The 16,788-nt window shown below is 38.1% G+C and overlaps 2 protein-coding genes across 5 annotated transcripts in view; one reads left to right on the top strand and one right to left on the bottom strand.

The window, feature by feature from the left end:
• LOC123757489 (uncharacterized) overlaps positions 1-3,275 on the bottom strand; it is an 8,527-nt gene extending 5,252 nt beyond the window's left edge. Inside the window, exon 1 of one of the 3 annotated variants that reach the window (XM_045741160.2) lies at positions 2,590-2,855. The gene's annotated coding sequence lies outside the window, so the exon portion shown is untranslated. Of the gene's footprint in view, positions 1-2,589; positions 2,963-3,128 lie in introns of those variants that run through there. The other 2 variants (XM_069327014.1, XM_045741161.2) reach the window with 2 other exon arrangements.
• On the top strand, positions 2,947-16,479 carry LOC123757491 (uncharacterized). Of its 2 annotated transcripts, XM_045741163.2 has the most exons (10): positions 2,947-3,062; positions 3,741-4,054; positions 4,304-4,345; positions 5,193-5,356; positions 6,739-6,825; positions 8,172-8,333; positions 9,538-9,730; positions 10,861-11,021; positions 12,165-12,354; positions 14,614-16,479. In XM_045741163.2, the coding sequence occupies exons 2-10, from the start codon at positions 3,814-3,816 to the stop codon at positions 14,697-14,699; spliced, it is 1,326 nt and encodes a 441-aa protein (XP_045597119.1). In that variant the 5' UTR covers positions 2,947-3,062; positions 3,741-3,813; the 3' UTR covers positions 14,700-16,479. The 2 variants fall into 2 exon arrangements, with proteins under 2 accessions (XP_045597119.1, XP_045597121.1); XM_045741165.2 differs by lacking the exon at positions 4,304-4,345.
• Positions 16,480-16,788: the final 309 nt, after the last annotated feature.

Consider the following 16,788-nt stretch of genomic DNA (forward strand, 5'->3'; position numbering starts at 1 on the left):
GATCAGGGCCAGAGAAGAACTGCCCCAACATTTATTTCCTCCGGCTTATAAAACGGAGGAGAATTCTGAAAGATATTGTTGATAGAAACGTTATCCCCACAGACACCAATCAGAAGATACAATTAATAATTTACTACAAAAACAAGACCGCCAACCTACTTATGAAGAACTCTCCAGACACCAAACAGAATGCCTTAAAAAGAGACCAATGTTGTCTATGCCTTCACATACCCACTTAGGGACTGTCAACCCCAAAGAGCAAAGAGCTTTGCAGTCTCCGTGGTGTAGTGGTAAGACACTTGCCTGGCATCCCGCGAGCGCTATGTCATGGGTTCGTATCCTGGCCGGGGAGGATTTACTGGGCGCAATTCCTTAACTGTAGCCTGTTTAATGCAACAGTAAAATGTGTACTTAGGATGAAAAAACGATTCTTCGCGGCAGGGGATCGTATTCCAGGGACCATAGGATTAAGGACTTGCCCGAAACGCTACGCGTACTAGTGGCTGTACAAGAATGTAACAACTCTTGTATATATCTCAAAAAAAAAAAAAAAAAAAAAAAAAAAAAAAAAAAATAATAATATAGGCAAGACAACAATGTCTCTCTCTAGGTGAGTAACAATGCACAAGGAACAGGGCTCCATCAAGGAACATTAAATCTCCTCACACAACCAGACCATCACCAGAGACATATTAACAAGCAACACTGAAATAATGGACAGGTATAATGACAACAGAAGACTGGACATGAGCGAGGCCCTACACATCAAAAAGTCAAGACCAGCAATCAACAACCAGTTAACACACAATTGCATTCTACCCACTTCAAGACCACAAACCAATATAGAGGCAGTAGCAGCAAGAACATAAGCTGCTTATGTTTGTGCATGTAATAGCCTATTAATATCCATTTTATTTCATCCACGTGTTCGTCTCAATCACGTCCTGTACCACCTCACCCCAGGAAAATATAAGCCTTTGCAAATGCATGGGTAAATTTGTCTTTGAAAATGTAAGGAGTGCCTTGCGAAATGAATCCCAAGGCGTCAGACCATAATATAGTGAAAAAAAATGTATATATACTGTATATGGTATAGTTTTAAATAATTCTCTGTACATTTCATGTAATTCTGACAATAAAATTGTTTGAACATTGCTAGGATTAGAACAAGTAAAGTTATTGAAATGAATTAAAATACTGTAAGCATATTTCAAAAGCTGAAACCACCACTTGAATGCAAAAAAAAAAAAAAAAATATTGATCGACTGCAGGCATATTACGCCAAAACAAAGTTAGATCAACATCATTTGGAGTAAAATTAATTAACTTATTAATGATTATTCTTATTTATTTGCATTCCAAATACTGTTTTGCAGTAAATAGCTCAGGAGAGGAGTTCTTATAGCTAGGGTGCCATATGTTTTAAAGTTATACAAAAATCATAAAGTATTTAAAGAAAACAATGATACTGCCATAACTACTTTTATTGTAAAAGATTCACAACATTATAGTGAACAATTATTTAATGCACATGTAATTATACACTAGAGTAGCTAGGAATTAATAACCAGCATATATTCTAGTTCATATGTCCAAACTAAACTTAAAGAAACAGAGCCTAATTTTTCATATACTGTACAGTACTCTACTCTACTGTATCTAGAAGTAACGAGCATCTATAACATAAATTTTAGAGATACTAAATTCTCTGACTTTAAAAACCTATTTACTGCATATGGTTCATGCAACTTACAGAGCAAGCATGGAAATATAGCAACACTGCATGTTGGTGGCTTGATAGCAATTTCAGAGACACCTATTTACGGTTGTAAGCTGCCATATTTAGGCTCGACATTGGAATACAGTACATATTTTGTATATATTGTATTGTACAGACTAGTAACTTTAGTTTAATAGCCTATGGATAATTTTAAAGTACTGTGCAGTTGAAACTTAAGAACAAAATATCTTCCAAAAAGAAAAGCAGTTTTGGGTTGGTAGAAAAACATGAAGAGAGTAGGAAACTTTTCATATATTTTTGGCAGCCTTATGTTGGAAAGTAGTTAAATTGTCATGAAACTATTCATTTATTACTTGAATGGCACATTTAATTATTCTTGTACATATTACTGGTATTTTCATTGTTCTTTAAAGCCCTGGCCAAGAATAATATGTGGAAACATTTTACTAGTGGAAGTTTACAGAGGAAAAGTTACTCTCACACCAGGTGCTGTATGGAAATATATCATAAAGACAACAAACTACTGTGGCTAAAATTTCAATTAAGAAAGATTAAAAAATTAAAAAGTTCGTAAACATTTCATTAAATTTTTAATGTCTCACCAATTGTGAAGAAAAATTTGCTTATCATTGTTCAAGCGCAAGGAAATAATTATATATATGTTGTAAGCAATTATCAAAAGGCACCAAACAGGTAAGGACATGTTAGTAACTGCCATATATGTAGTATCTTGCCATTCATCATTGTCAGAGTCTAATGTAACTGTTTTTTTAGCATTATTTCTCAAATTTATTGTGCAGTGAACAGTGGAAGCAACTAAAAGTTTATACTGTATTTATTTTACTGACTTGTCCATCAAGTGATCATGTGCTCCATTACACACTCTGGTGCCCACACTTGACTAACGCTGCTGCAGTTCTCTAGGCTCCTCCACACCTCCAGTTTGCACCATTCAGCCCAGTAGCCTCCAAACAATCCCCGAAGAATAAGGCAACTATATCACTGACATTACACCCGTTAGAAAGTATAAAAAAAAAAATTATATATTTTCCTCCAGCTTCCTTTGTGTAAAGGATTTGCTGACCGTGAACGAGCAAGTTGTGTTGTGAGGTAACGCGGTAGTCTTCACTTCTGGCAACACTCGGGACGGTTCCTGGAGTCTGAAACACTATTGTGCTGATTCATAAATTTAGACTTGAGTTGAAGGTCTAATCACGTGAGTAATCGGTCTTTCTACACAGGTTTCCATGACGGAATGACTGTTGTGTTGATGGCGTCGGATGATCACTTTTTCTACTGATGTAACGCTACGTTTTCTATGGTATGTATGCCATACTACATTTTTCTTTTATTTACCTGAATTTATCTGAGGGCCATTAACACTCACCTAGTTGTATTTGCAGCGGTTGAGCTTTGTCTCTGGTCCTGCCTCTCAACCGTCAGTCAACTAGTGTACAGATTTCTGACCCTACTGGGCTCTATCATACCTATATTTGAAACTGTGTATGGAATCAACCCACAATTCACTGAACACTGAAAAAATCTTTCTAACATCTCTATGGGTCATCTGGGTACTAAGTTTCCACCTGTGTCCCCTAGTTCGTGTTCCACCCGTGCTGAAAAGTTTGTCTTTGGAATTCGCTCCCTAACGAATTAAAAATAAATCCAAATTATGCCCTATTGAAAAGTAAAACCAAAATGTACCTAATTTCATCCTCGGTTTCCTACATTGTGCTTCAAACTTGCATTGTATTTTGAACTACCCACTTCCCCAATATTAGTACTGTACACATAACATATTACCAGTGTAATCACATGTCAATTTATATTGTAGTTATCTGTTGATATAAAACCTTTCTACTATGTACCTTTTCATCTTACCTGACATTTGACTAAGTTCCTTCCCGAAACGCTGTGCGTGTTAGTAGCTTTACAGGAAATACATACAAATATCAATCTTGTGTGGTTTCACCAACCCATTGTACCTTCTTGTGAATAGATTATTACTGAGAGAACGTAAGGCGCGGCCCGGAGGGGAAGCGACCATCAGAGTCAACACTGGAGAGAGACTCATGTGCTTCCACACACCTGCTGCCCCACTGCCTGTCAGGTCACACACCTGGACATCCCTCACTGTCTGCCAGGCTACACACCTGCTGCCTCCCTGCCTGCCAGGTCACACACCTGGACACCCCTCACTGTCTGCCAGGCTACACACCTGCTGCCTCCCTGCCTGCCAGGTCACACACCTGGACACCCCTCACTGTCTGCCTGCCCTTCACAACAACACTCATCGCAGGAGAAAACCTTCAGGTAAATTGCACATACATTGAAGAAGTAATATTTGATACTGTCTCACTCACGGGCGACATCATCAGATGTCTTTAAGCTCAGTATGGAGGTATGATAAGGAAATAAGAGACAGTCAGAAGTAGAGAGAACGACGTAAACCACGATATTACCAAAATTTCAAACATTCACCGTGTTAAAGACTAATTAAATCTTTTACACAATTGCAACATCAGTTGCATTTGAACTGATTGACGGCCTCACTTTCCCCAGGCAGGGCTCGGGTAGTAGAAGAACTTCCAAAATCCTCTCCAGGTAAGATCCAGGCAAGACTTCTTGTAGTGTTGGTTTTCAGTCTGTGATGGTGCAAGTACTGTCGTGGTGGTGTTGCTGATCCCCATAACGTGTACATAAATTTTACTGCCAAGATCTACTTGGTAAAACATCCTAATTATTTGACTGCCAAAGATCTTTTGACCTGTACACTTTGAAGCACAGATAAGATTATAATTCCATCTAATTCCAATCCTCATGGTTTAGATTGTAATTTTTGTAACATGTGGAATTCTACATGTATTTACATAATGGACAGTTGGTAGAATTTGATACTATTCACTTTATAGTGTAAAATAATAAAATTAAAAACACTTAAATATTTCTAGGCCTAGTATAGTACATATACAATTTGTGTCGGGGGACAGGAAGTCAGAGTGTATTCATATACATTAAGCTTATATCAAGGAACAAGGCTGAATTACTGATCCCACCTAGGATGAAACCCCCACAACAAACTGACTTACTCCTAAGTACCTACTTACTGCTAGGTGAATGAGGCATTAGGTGAAAAGAAATGAGCCCAACCATTTCTGTCCCGCCTGGGATTCGAACCTGGAATTCTCGATTGTGTGTTAAGAACGAACCCGACTGTACTACCAGGATCCTATGTATTTATCTGGCACATTATCCATACTGCTCCTGGGGCATGAATTTGAACTCTAATAGCTAACTCATTAAATGGATCAGTCATTGTATTTTGTAATACTGTTGTGGCTGATACAATAAAAATAATATTCCCTTAGGTTCTTTCTCAAAATGGTGATATTATGTTTACAAAAATATTTTTATTAATACAAATTGACTCGCAAAGGTGTTTCTTTTTCAGTTTGCCATCTTTTTGTACTGCTTGGAATGATGACAGAAAAATATCTTTTCAACCAAACTGGGACTGTGGAAGAGATTATTTGGCCTGGAAAAGCAATCCTGACATTCGCTTTACATAATGTAGAACAGCGGGTGCTTCTGTGGGTCAAGTGCTTTGTTCATCAGGTGTGTCTTTAACATCACTCTTACCGAATTTAAGCTAAGAATAGATATGTATTGCTATTACCAGCACTGTCAGACGTGAGAGCTCTTGAAGGCTAATATGACAGCCAAAATTATGAGGAACTAGGAGGGAGTAGCCTAAAACACGCACAAAAAGAAATTATAATGTAACAAAAGTGTGTGCACTAGATAATGCCTCTATGTAGAATGAACAATTAGTTAACTACACCAAAGTCATGTACTGTAATGATATCAATAATGTAGTGCTTATAAAACACTTCATCAATAAGTGTTGCTCCATATTCTTATTTTGGTTTGGTAATCTTGAAGGGCATAACAATCATCTAAGTCTCCTATCTTCCTAGTAGCTTATCATCAGCAAACATGTTCATATATTCTGTATTTCTTCTGGTAAATCGTTTTTTCCCTGATTTACCTGAGGGCCACCAACCCTAATGGTCTCGACAAGGACAAGAATCCGGCAGCTTGTCAAAGGTTTGCCTGGTTTGCAGTGTTGTTAGCCCTGTTGCCTTCAAGCGTTCCTGATACGAGAGATGACTTGGCTCTGGAATGACTTTTGTTGTCCGGTGTTGCACCTTCTCCAGAGCAGCTATATCCTGAAAATGAGGTCTCCATGCTTGGATACAGTAATTCAAATGGGGGCACAACAGAGATTTATTCAGTTGAACCATTACCTTTTCCTTATAGTCAAAAGTACACTTGATTATCCCATGAGTTTGGCTAGCTTTTCTGACTGCTACACCCACCTGTTGTGCAACTTTTAATGAGTGGTGGATTTTGACTCCAAGATCCTTTTCTTCATCAATCTGCTGTAATGTAATGCTATTAATTTAGTAGTTGTGGCATGGGTTGTTATGCCCCACATGCATGGTCTTGCATTTGTTGATATTAAAAAGCATTTGCCAGTCCCCTGATAATTTGTGGAATTCATGTAAATGTCTTTGTAAGGCTGCAATATCATTATAATTTCCCACTTTACCATAAATCTTTGTGTCATCTGCAAATTTGTTGATGTGGTTTGTAATATTCTCATCTATGTCATTAATGTACAGTATATGACAAAAAGGGTAGGTCCCAAAATGGACCTACCATTTTCGTGTAGTGAACGAATAGATTTAAATGCACTAAAACCAATGTCTAGGTGGGCAGGACTCTTTTGAGCCCTGCCCACCTAGACATTGGTTTTAGTGCATTTAAATTTTTTTACATTCTAGTTCTTGGTCACATTTGCTCGTGATAGTGTGGGTGAATGTGACGTTTCCTTCTTGGGTGTACAGTATTCCACTTGTGTATTCACATTGTGTTGGAACACTTTTTTTCTGTATGTCTACAATTAATATACTATTGTATTTTATCTTTTCCAGGGAAAGAATCTGGAGAAGACAGATTCATTTGTAGGAAAACTCAGTGTTGGAGATTTCCTGAATTTTGACTGTCATGTTTATGATAAGGTAAGAGACTTAAGTTTAATTAAATCACATTTCATGTGCAAATTTTTCCTGTTCCTAAAATTAAATGGTTCAGAAATATTGTTATTTTTTCTTTATATTTGTCTTTTATACAGTAATTTTCTCCAATTATTGCTTTATACTGTATGGAGTTAAAATGTGCAATTGCATTATTTTAGACATGTTTTGTTGAATGTGACTGACTTGGTTTGATATTAATATGGGGGTGTGCATTAGGGTAATGTGTATATGTAGACAAAGCTACATATACTAGTGCATATTACTACTACTATTATATTGGTGTATAATAGGAGTAATTGGAATACCTGATGTATAATAAGAGTAATTGGAATACCAGGTGTCAAATTTAATATATGCAGATGCATTTGAACAGAGAATGGCAAGAGATTTATTTAGACAACTTGAAAGTTTTATTGATACGGGAGACAAAAGTACTGTACTGAACTGTACATTTGTCCGCATTCCTGTTTAGTAAAGTTAAGGTAGTGGAGGATTGGATGCTTTCATGATGTTGTTTATGTGTAGAGTATTGCTCTTTGGTCGCTGTTCGGGGTACCACTTTATTCAGTAATTATCAAAGTGATTAGGAGTTTTCCTATTGAATCCAGGGGGTTTCACTTGCAGGAGTTGAGAGGTTTGATTTTCTTCATCTGATAGCTGGTTTCTTGGTGGTGGATAAAGAATTCTCCTCTGCCTCCCCTCTTCAGTTTACATAGCAGGACCACCATACCTGGTGCAGTGACGGAGCGTGTCAATAGGCGTGTTTTGTGGTTCTGTTTAAATTTTCTTAATACTTCATTATTATAAATGTTGCTACATATTATTTTAATTATAAATAAATGTTTTTAACATGAATTGTTATCAGTGTTATTGAAAAGACTGTATTTGACTTACATTTAATTACACACTATTTTCACATGAAGCACGTTTACTGCCATCTCACCTGTTTCTCTTTGCTGGAGTGTAACAAGGATTTGACTCCCTCTTCAAACTCGCTAACAAACTCTCATAACCCCACGAACCCTCACAACCCCACGAACCCTGACACATACTCGTGCGCGCACACACACACACACACACACACACACACACACACACACACACACACACACACACACACACACACACACACACACACACACCCCACACACACGCACCTATTTTAAATTAACGTATTTTTGTAATGTATAACATTGCCATGTTTGGGGGCATGTAATCCTATTTTCTCCATTACTTAAGTTCTCATGATGCTCGATTTTCAAGGAATGTAATTAGTGTTATACAAGTATCCATTGTACAGTACTTTTGTTTGTATATCTGTGAACCAGGCATCAAGTGATAACTGCCAGTGGTATGCAGCTACAGCATCAAAGGAACCACCACAAAAATCAAGTTCAAAGACGCCAGTTCCACGGGTCATGAACCAGAATGGATATATATCGGAACTGGATCCAGGAAAAGGAGTTATTCTCTTCGATTTTTATGATGAGGTAAGTGAACGTATTGCTGTGTGGAATGGAAGGATAGTGAATGATGTACAAAATGGGAAGAATGTGGGGAAGTCATTTGGGAGGGTAGGTTTGACGTTAGTTTTATGTGAAGCCACGTTGGAGGGTAGGTTTGGTGTGCTAGGTTTATGTAAAGCCAAGGTGAAAGGTAGGTTTGATGTACTGTACTAGGTTTGTGAAAAATTGCTAGTAGCAATGGATGGTGTGTACAAAAGGGCAGGGATGTGTAGATGTTTTTTTTTCGTTTGCCTTTTCAATATAATTTACACAGCATGTGGAGTAACCTAATTTATGTACACACAATTGACAAAAACAGTGGTTGAATATTGTATATAGGCCTACAATGTACACCTGTATAGCATGTAAATCTATTCTTGGTACAGCCCAAATGAATTGTCTTGCAACCCACTCCTTTGTTACTGTTCTGTTTGGGAACATTGTTTAGCATTAGATCCCAACACTAGCAGGAAAAACCAGTATGGGGTTTGGTGATAATTACATAATTTCATTGGTCTTGGTTAGATCCATTGTATTTATATAGATATACAGTATATCTGTACAGTAATGACATCATTTATTTAAGAGCTGGGTAATAATTACTGAAATTAGCATATGACAACTGCATTGGCCCAGGAATCATTATATAATAACCTGGGCAAGAGGACATCGGTGGCAGCGAGATATGCAAATGAGTCGGAGAGTTGTAAGAAAATTCTTGTTCCTAGTGTAGGTGGTAAGAAAGTGGACTGCATTGCAGTAAGAGGTTGTCAATGCCAATTCCATCCACAACTTTAAAAAGAAATGTGATGAAAACTCTTCAACTACATTATTGTGACTCGTCTTCTGCACAATTAAAACGTTAATATTGAGAGGGGTAATTTCCACTTCAGGTATGAATGGTTAAAAGGCTGGGCATAAAAAGTTAAATCTTGCTCCACTGTAGTCACTTATAGGTTAGCACTGTACGGTATATGTGAACCACATTGGTCTTTGTGTAATTGTCTGGCACCTCACCCTTATGGTATGTTGTCTGACATTTAATATTGTGCACAATTACTTCAACATATCCACTGTTATTTATCTATAACAGTTGTGTAACTTTAGTTATCTTATCACAGTAAGACAGTGTTATATATTAAATAGATCACTGTTAAGCAAATCAATTAAATATGATTTTGTTTACTAGGAGCAGAGAGTGTTCTTCTTGAGGTCCAAGTTTTACCATTTTGGTAAGCGACCAGCAAGTAAGCGAAGTCTCAAGGAGTTTCTCAGTGAAAATGACCCCCTCCAGTTTGATGCCGAGATGTGTGAAGCTAACGAGGAAAACTTCAACTGCACATGGTTTGCCTCGGTTGTCTGGAAAGGCAAGAAGCCTTTAGGTATGTATATTTTTTATGCCAGTTGCAGGGCAGATCACCTGGGCTCTTGAGAAAACACGCTTATCTTTAACTATTATTCCAGTTTGCTCTGGTAGATTTTACCACAGTTTTGGGGTTGATTTCGAAACCCCAAACCCAGCCTGGTCCCAGGCTGGGTTTGGGGAGTAAGACCTGCCAGAACCCTCTCCAACTAGACTCCAACCAGTTAGTAAACTCCAGCTAGAAGGGATTCTACAATGCTTACCTATCAGTGACTATGGGGGGTTATGAGATTTGGCTATTTCTATCCGATGTGCCAATTACCTCTCTCAAAATTGGCATTTTTCAATTGCGTGTCAAGCTTCTACTGATGTCCCCTTTTCCACTTTGTCTATTCTCATCAATCTTGTATGTAATTATCATAATTCTACTGTTTATTTTCTCCTCTAAGGTTGTGAGGGTTTCTTAGCTTGTCCACATAGCTGAGGGCTCTCAATTCTGATATTAATCTAGTTGCAAACCTCTAAACATTCTCGATTTTTGTATATCCTTCACAAGATATGGGTTCCACGCTGATGCTGTATATGTAGTAATGGTCTCACTTAGGCAGTTTTTATGGACTTGAAAGCCTTCTTGTTTTGAGGCTTAAGTGATGTTCATATGTTTGCTAACTTATTGTATGTTGCTGATGTTATCTTTTTCACAATATAGTTTTTTGAATACACAGACTAGATGCCACCTCGAAAGAATGTTAATTGACCAGACGGTTTAAAATTGTTCAGTAACATGCGATACTTTGGTTAATAGGTGATGATGGCATAGGGTCAATAGGTGGTGTTTTACATTGTTACCGATGATTTATTTAATACCTAATTATAGTGGATTGCTGTCGACAGTGTGCATAGATTGTTATGTTGAAATAAAGAAAATAAGAAACCAAGAAAATTACGGATCTAATATGTATATATATTTAATTAGGCCCTGGTGGTGCCAAGTAAAATACTGGTACAGTATATTATTATGCAAAATATTTCATCTTTTTAGTTATAGGAATGATGCTTTAATATGCTTTAGATGGATGTAAATTAGTCTATATTACTGTTAATCACTCTTGTAGAAAATATTGAACTACATAATAGCTTACTTTTCAGTAAGTGGTAGCATTGCACATACCACTATGATGACTGGTGATGATGTGACGGCTGATGACAGCATCAGCAATGTTGGTGGTATCAATAGAGAGGTTCCTGGTGCTGACGAGTTTCCCTCTCTTGGTCTACCTCCAGGATTAACCAACAAACAAGGCTACACGGTAAACAAAAATTTCTCCCCCCCCCCCTCCCTCCCTCCCTCTCTCTCTCTCTCTCTCTCTCTCTCTCTCTCTAATTCTTTCTATACAGCATCCATTTCCAGTGGGAGCATGTAGTACAGTGGTTCTCAGCTGGTAGTCCATGGGCAGGTGGTACACACTGATGTGTGATTGTCAGGGTCTCTCGAGTCATTTGAGCTGTCTTGGAACATTTACTAGTGAAAGCACCACTGAATCATCGTTCAACAGTTGAGAACCACCGAGTTCGTGTTGCCCATTTCTACACATCCAGCTACTCGTACAGTTGGGACATGTTTTCTTATTAAGTCCAGCATGCTACTCTGGAAGCACCTGGAGCATATTTGCATGTGAGACCTATGCTTTGGTATATTTTTGAAGGTGTACATGTGTGCTCACATATGCTACTTGGAATGTCAGAAGTGAGAATGAAAAATATGTATTTTGGTATAGTCTAGAGAACAAGATCAGTAGAGTACCAGAGTTAGAATAATTGTGATAGGTGGAAAAGGATATGTGACAAAATAAAGGTAAACATGGAAGAGTGATAACTCTAGAAGAAGCACTTTAGAAGGAGGAGGGGAAGAGTACTGATGGGCAAGTGTGGTAACAGAAGTGAACATTTGACAGAGGCAAGAAGTATTTTTATCTATTAAAATATAATATAATATACAAAAAAGGTACATTGGGTTTATGAGGGAACATAGCATTGAGGTTTCTACATTCTTGTAAATACACTAGTGCGCATAGTGTTTCTGGCAGGTCCTTAATCTAACAGATAATTTTAAGTAGGTAATTTCTGGCAAAATTTATAAAATGATAGTATTATTGTATGCAGTTGAGAGAAAGGAACAAAGATGGTGTGGAGAATTTACCAGATGTGTGATAGCAGCACAGTGTGAGATTATTGGAAAAGATCTGTGACTGTGCCATTACTGTACTTATTTAGAAAGCAATGGGAAAATTTGCAGTGGGAAAGGTATAGGTTAGCAATGGAGCTAGTGAGTAATGATAGGATATTTATGTACAGTACAGCATTCTTTATTTGTTCAACCCTCTCTACATGTTGTCTAGTACTCCTCTTACTCAGTCATAAAAGAATGAAATATATATTGCTTTCTCTTGCAGGCCTTTGAAGTAAACAGCAATATTCGAAAGGGAAAAGGCACCGTTTTAAAACTCTTCAATGAGGAATGTGGCATAGCTTTGTGGATGATACACCGCAACACTTGGGAAACAGTTTTTTTTCATCGAAAGAATTCTTATCTTGACAGTGTGTCACTAAGCAGCTTTGATATCCAGGAATCTTACTCAGAAGGTCGGTACAACTACAGTATTGTGAGCTTTGTTACAATTAAGCAAACCTTTCTTCCCTAAAGTACATTTTCATTTACCAAAGTCTGGCATCCTCGGCACATGAGCAGGAGTCTGGTGCTATCCTTAGCTTGTGAGCAGGGGTCTGGCCCCATCCTCAGTCCGTGAGCAGGATACTGGCACCATCCTAGCCTGTGACCAGGGTCTAGGGCTAGAAGCATTTAAATTGGCAGATATAGCTCCACTACACATTGAACGAAGCAAAGTACCACAGTGTTTTCTCATTCTCATATCTGATATAGATTAAAATACAAGTCACAGCTTCATATCATCCTTTGCAGATACAAAAATCAAGATGAAAATTACTTACGTAGAAGACACTGATAAACTGTAACCCAACATCAAAAAAATCTTTGGGCAACAGAAAATATGATGTTTAACAGCATTAATAAAGATCTTGGATGAAATATAGCGTATAAAATGTAATCAGATCTGCCATAAAAGGGAAACATGTAAAAGATCTGAGAATTATGTCTGGCAACCTGACATTTTGTGAACATGACCAGCAAATATAGGGTCGGCAAGGAAAATGATTGGATGGATTATGAGTGTTCAAATACAGGGATCCAACCATATGTTAATGCTATTTAAATCACTGGTGCTGCCCTGCCTTGAGTACGGTTTGGTACTCACTTTTTCCTTTAGAGCAGGAGAGAGTTAAAATAGAGGGAATACAGAGAACATATACGGTACACATAAACACGATAAAGCACCTAAATTATTGGGACTGTCTCAAAACTCTCAAAATGTACTCTCTGGAAAGGATATGAGAGAATTGTCAAATAGTATATACATGGAAGTTACTGGCAGTCCAGTTCCCAAATTTGCACAGTAAAATAACGTATTGGAATGAAAGATATGGAAGAAAATGTTGAACAGGACCAGTTAGGAGTAGAGGTGCCACAATCAGAGAGCCCAGCATGAACATGAGAGGCCCATGACTGTTCAATATTCTCCCAGCAAGCATAAGAAATAGTGTCAGGAAAACTTCTTAAAGAAGTAATTAGATAAGTTTCTGCAAGAAGTGCCAGACCAACTGGGTTGAAGTAGATATGTTGGCCTGTAGGTTACTGCAAGCGACAGCCTGTTGGACCAAGTTATCACATAAACTTGCCCCCCCCCCCTTCCCCACAGGGGTCTGGCACCATACTCTTGGGAGTACCTGTGCAGGGACCTGGCACCTGGGTGCAGGAGTTCAGTCCATCCTCTGGGTGTCTCTGAAGGTTCATGGGTGCAGGAGCTTGGCACCAAGCTTGGACCACTCATTAAGGGTCTGGCATCATTTCTTGGGCATCTGTGCAGGGGCCTACCAGTGCTTTTGATCCCCATTGCAGGTGCCAGGGTGCAGGAGCTTGGCATCATACTACCCCCATGCAATCCATCCAGGTTAGGTGTCATCCTCACCAAGTGTGTAGGCACTATCCTTGCCCAGTATGCACTGTCCCTACTCCCATGCTGGCACAGTTTTTACTTTTTCCCCATGCAGGGGCACCATCCTTGGCTCCCCCCCCCCATGCAGGGGAACCATCCTTGGCTCCCCCCCCCCCATGCAGGGGCACCATCCTTGGCTCCCCCCCCCTCCATGCAGGGGCACCATCCTTGGCTCCCCCCCCCATGCAGGGACCATCCTTGGCTTCTCTGTCCCCTTCAGGCACCAATCCTTGGCTTCCCCCCATGCAGGCACCGTCCTTTGCTTCCCCCTCCCTCCCATGCAGGCACTATCCTTGGCTTCCCCCCATGCAGGCACTGTCCTTGGTTCCCCTCCCATGCAGGCACTATCCTTGGCATCTCCACATGTAGGGACTTTATGCCGGCCTTTTGCCTACTTTGAAATTGGGGCACAGTATGGTACTGTTGACAGGGCCAATTATACTGTTTAGTATTAAAGAACTTAGTTTTACCATGGTAAAAAACACATCTGGTACCCGAATTCAGTTTACATAAACCCCTCTCACTAAGAAATTGACAAAACCCTTTTTACTTCAGTACATTATCATTGTCCAAATTTTTTCCCATGCTTTCATGTGCATAAAACTGAAGCTCACAATTATATGTAACTATGTCAATTATATGCAACTGTATTGTTAATTTTGATTATATGCAACTGAGAGTATAAATATGACAATGTCAACACCAGAGTTGACATTTTCTGTGGAGGAGAACTTTTCAAGTTCTAACTCTAATAATGTTTTATTTTTCCTAGGCACATCATTAGAAATATCAGCAGTTCCAGCTATTCCAGAATTTCCATGCCGATGGATAGCCCATAAAGCAGTAGCAAAATGTTGAGAGTTCTTTCCAGTACACTAATTGTGCATCATGACAATGAATACTGCAGTATTCATATGACAATAAAGTGCGATGTAGATGGAATGATGAAAGAAGCAAACCATCATGTCCCCTATATATATATATTATATATATATTAAGATTACCACTTTGCATCGGCTGATGGACCAGGTGCTGCTATTATCCCTCTCGGTAGGAAAGTGGGATCAAAACCAAGTAAGATAGGTTATCTTACTTTATGTAACAGCTGCAAAAAAGCAGCCATTACATAAAGGTAGGTTATTCATTTTTTTTTAATTAAAATATGGCCAATGTATGATTTATTTTTAGAAACATCCAGTAGGTTAGTTGGTACCCCCCTTAGACTTGTTAGTTAATACCTTATATCATTTTATGATTTATGATATATTTAAAAATGTTTAATTTGGTATTAAGAATGAGTTTATTGTAATGATATTGATGAGTGTTATATTTTTCTGCCTAAATTCTGACTTGAAACACTTGTTAAAACGGAGAGAGATTACAAAGATTGAGAAGCATTTTGTGTAGGACAACATTCATATAAAAAAATAATGCATACTTAATTTGTAATGCACTTTTTACAGTAATTAGAATTTTTTGGTAATTGGAAAATAAACTATGGTTTGAAAATGGACAATATTTTATAAATTATGGGAGAGGAGATAAATACTGTAATTATAAAATGAAAGCACCAAGTCTGGAAGGCTATATAGCACTGACATAATATTCAAGTTTTCTAGATACCATTCATCATGCCAATACCAGAGCAGAAAGATACAAGCTGAGCAGTATCAAAGGGAAGCAGTCTCTTCAAGGACATTGAGGAACAACTGACTCAAAGAATCGTGCTGCTTGACTGGAAACACGGGTGAGAATGAAAAAACTACTTCAGTTAGCTTGAATCCTGACCTTGTAGATTATACAGACGATGAGTCACAATAACATGGCTGAAGATATGAATACCGGACTACACACCTCAAGATGAGGAGACGACAACGTTTCGGTCTGTCCTGGACCATTATCAAATAGATTGCCCACAATCTACTTGATAATGATCCAGGACGGACCAAAACGTCGGTCATCTCATCTTTTGGCGTGTGGTTTAGTCCTGTAGATTATGTTGAATTTTTACTCGTATTTCCACACTTGACAATAAGGGCAAGAAAAAATATATATACTGTACCTCAGTTAACAGAAATCCCAACCTTTTAGGTCACTTTTGTTCTCATCCATGTTTCCATAGTCAAACAATGTAGACTTGATTTGATAAGGATAGTTAGTTAAAAACACACATGAATTTTGTTACCCACTTCATATGTCGTGGTAGTTTGATGGTCAGAATAATACTGGGAGTAGGGGGGGGGGGGGCCTTACCCATGTACAAGTGACATGACCTTCATTGCTGAACCTTCAGCTATAAATATATATATTTGTTGGTTTGCCAAATGTTTTACTTGTGTTCCCCATACTATGTACAGTATGGTATGATATTCCTGATGTCTTCAGGGATATCACTGAAGACTTCCTGTTGTTGATAATGTTGAAGTAAAATGGGAAAAACTAAGTGAACTAGCTCTTCACCCCATTGTTGCTAGAAGACATCTACATAGAATGGAACATATCCATAAGAAAATTAAAAATTGTAATAATGCTGTTGTGTTAAATTCCAGATGTACTAAAGAAAACCTGTTTTTAAGTTATAATCTGTTCTTTGAATGGTGGTAATGCTGATGATTAACTTATTCATCGTAGATGCACATTTTGTTGTTTGTCTAACCCTGACCTCACCAGGATCAAACAATTATCATCAAACAAACAAACAAATCCATAAGATTATTTAGCAATGTAGCACAGAATAACAAAATTTTCTTTTTACCTATTCAGATTGCAAATATGAGAGTAAAAGACATTAGACGAGAGATGTCATAGGAATAAGACCTGCAATGGACTTTATCAATGAACAATGGACAATGACCCTTCTCTAGTTTCCTCTATAGAGTACTCATGTTCTACCCTTAACTTACCTGGTCTAATATTAACCAAACCTTAACACATGACCAAGAGAATA

The sequence above is a fragment of the Procambarus clarkii genome, chromosome 19 (genome assembly GCF_040958095.1).
Source record: "Procambarus clarkii isolate CNS0578487 chromosome 19, FALCON_Pclarkii_2.0, whole genome shotgun sequence".
Taxonomy (NCBI): domain Eukaryota; kingdom Metazoa; phylum Arthropoda; class Malacostraca; order Decapoda; family Cambaridae; genus Procambarus; species Procambarus clarkii.

What these genes read in the sequence shown, in the direction of transcription:
- LOC123757491 (XM_045741163.2), top strand. Translation starts at nt 3,814, where the DNA reads ATGTGCTTCCACACACCTGCTGCCCCACTGCCTGTCAGGTCACACACC. An exon ending in TCGCAGGAGAAAACCTTCAG is followed by an intron (nt 4,055 to 4,303) that starts GTAAATTGCACA and finishes CACTTTCCCCAG; the next exon opens with GCAGGGCTCGGGTAGTAGAA. An exon ending in GAAAGGCAAGAAGCCTTTAG is followed by an intron (nt 9,731 to 10,860) that starts GTATGTATATTT and finishes CTTACTTTTCAG; the next exon opens with TAAGTGGTAGCATTGCACAT.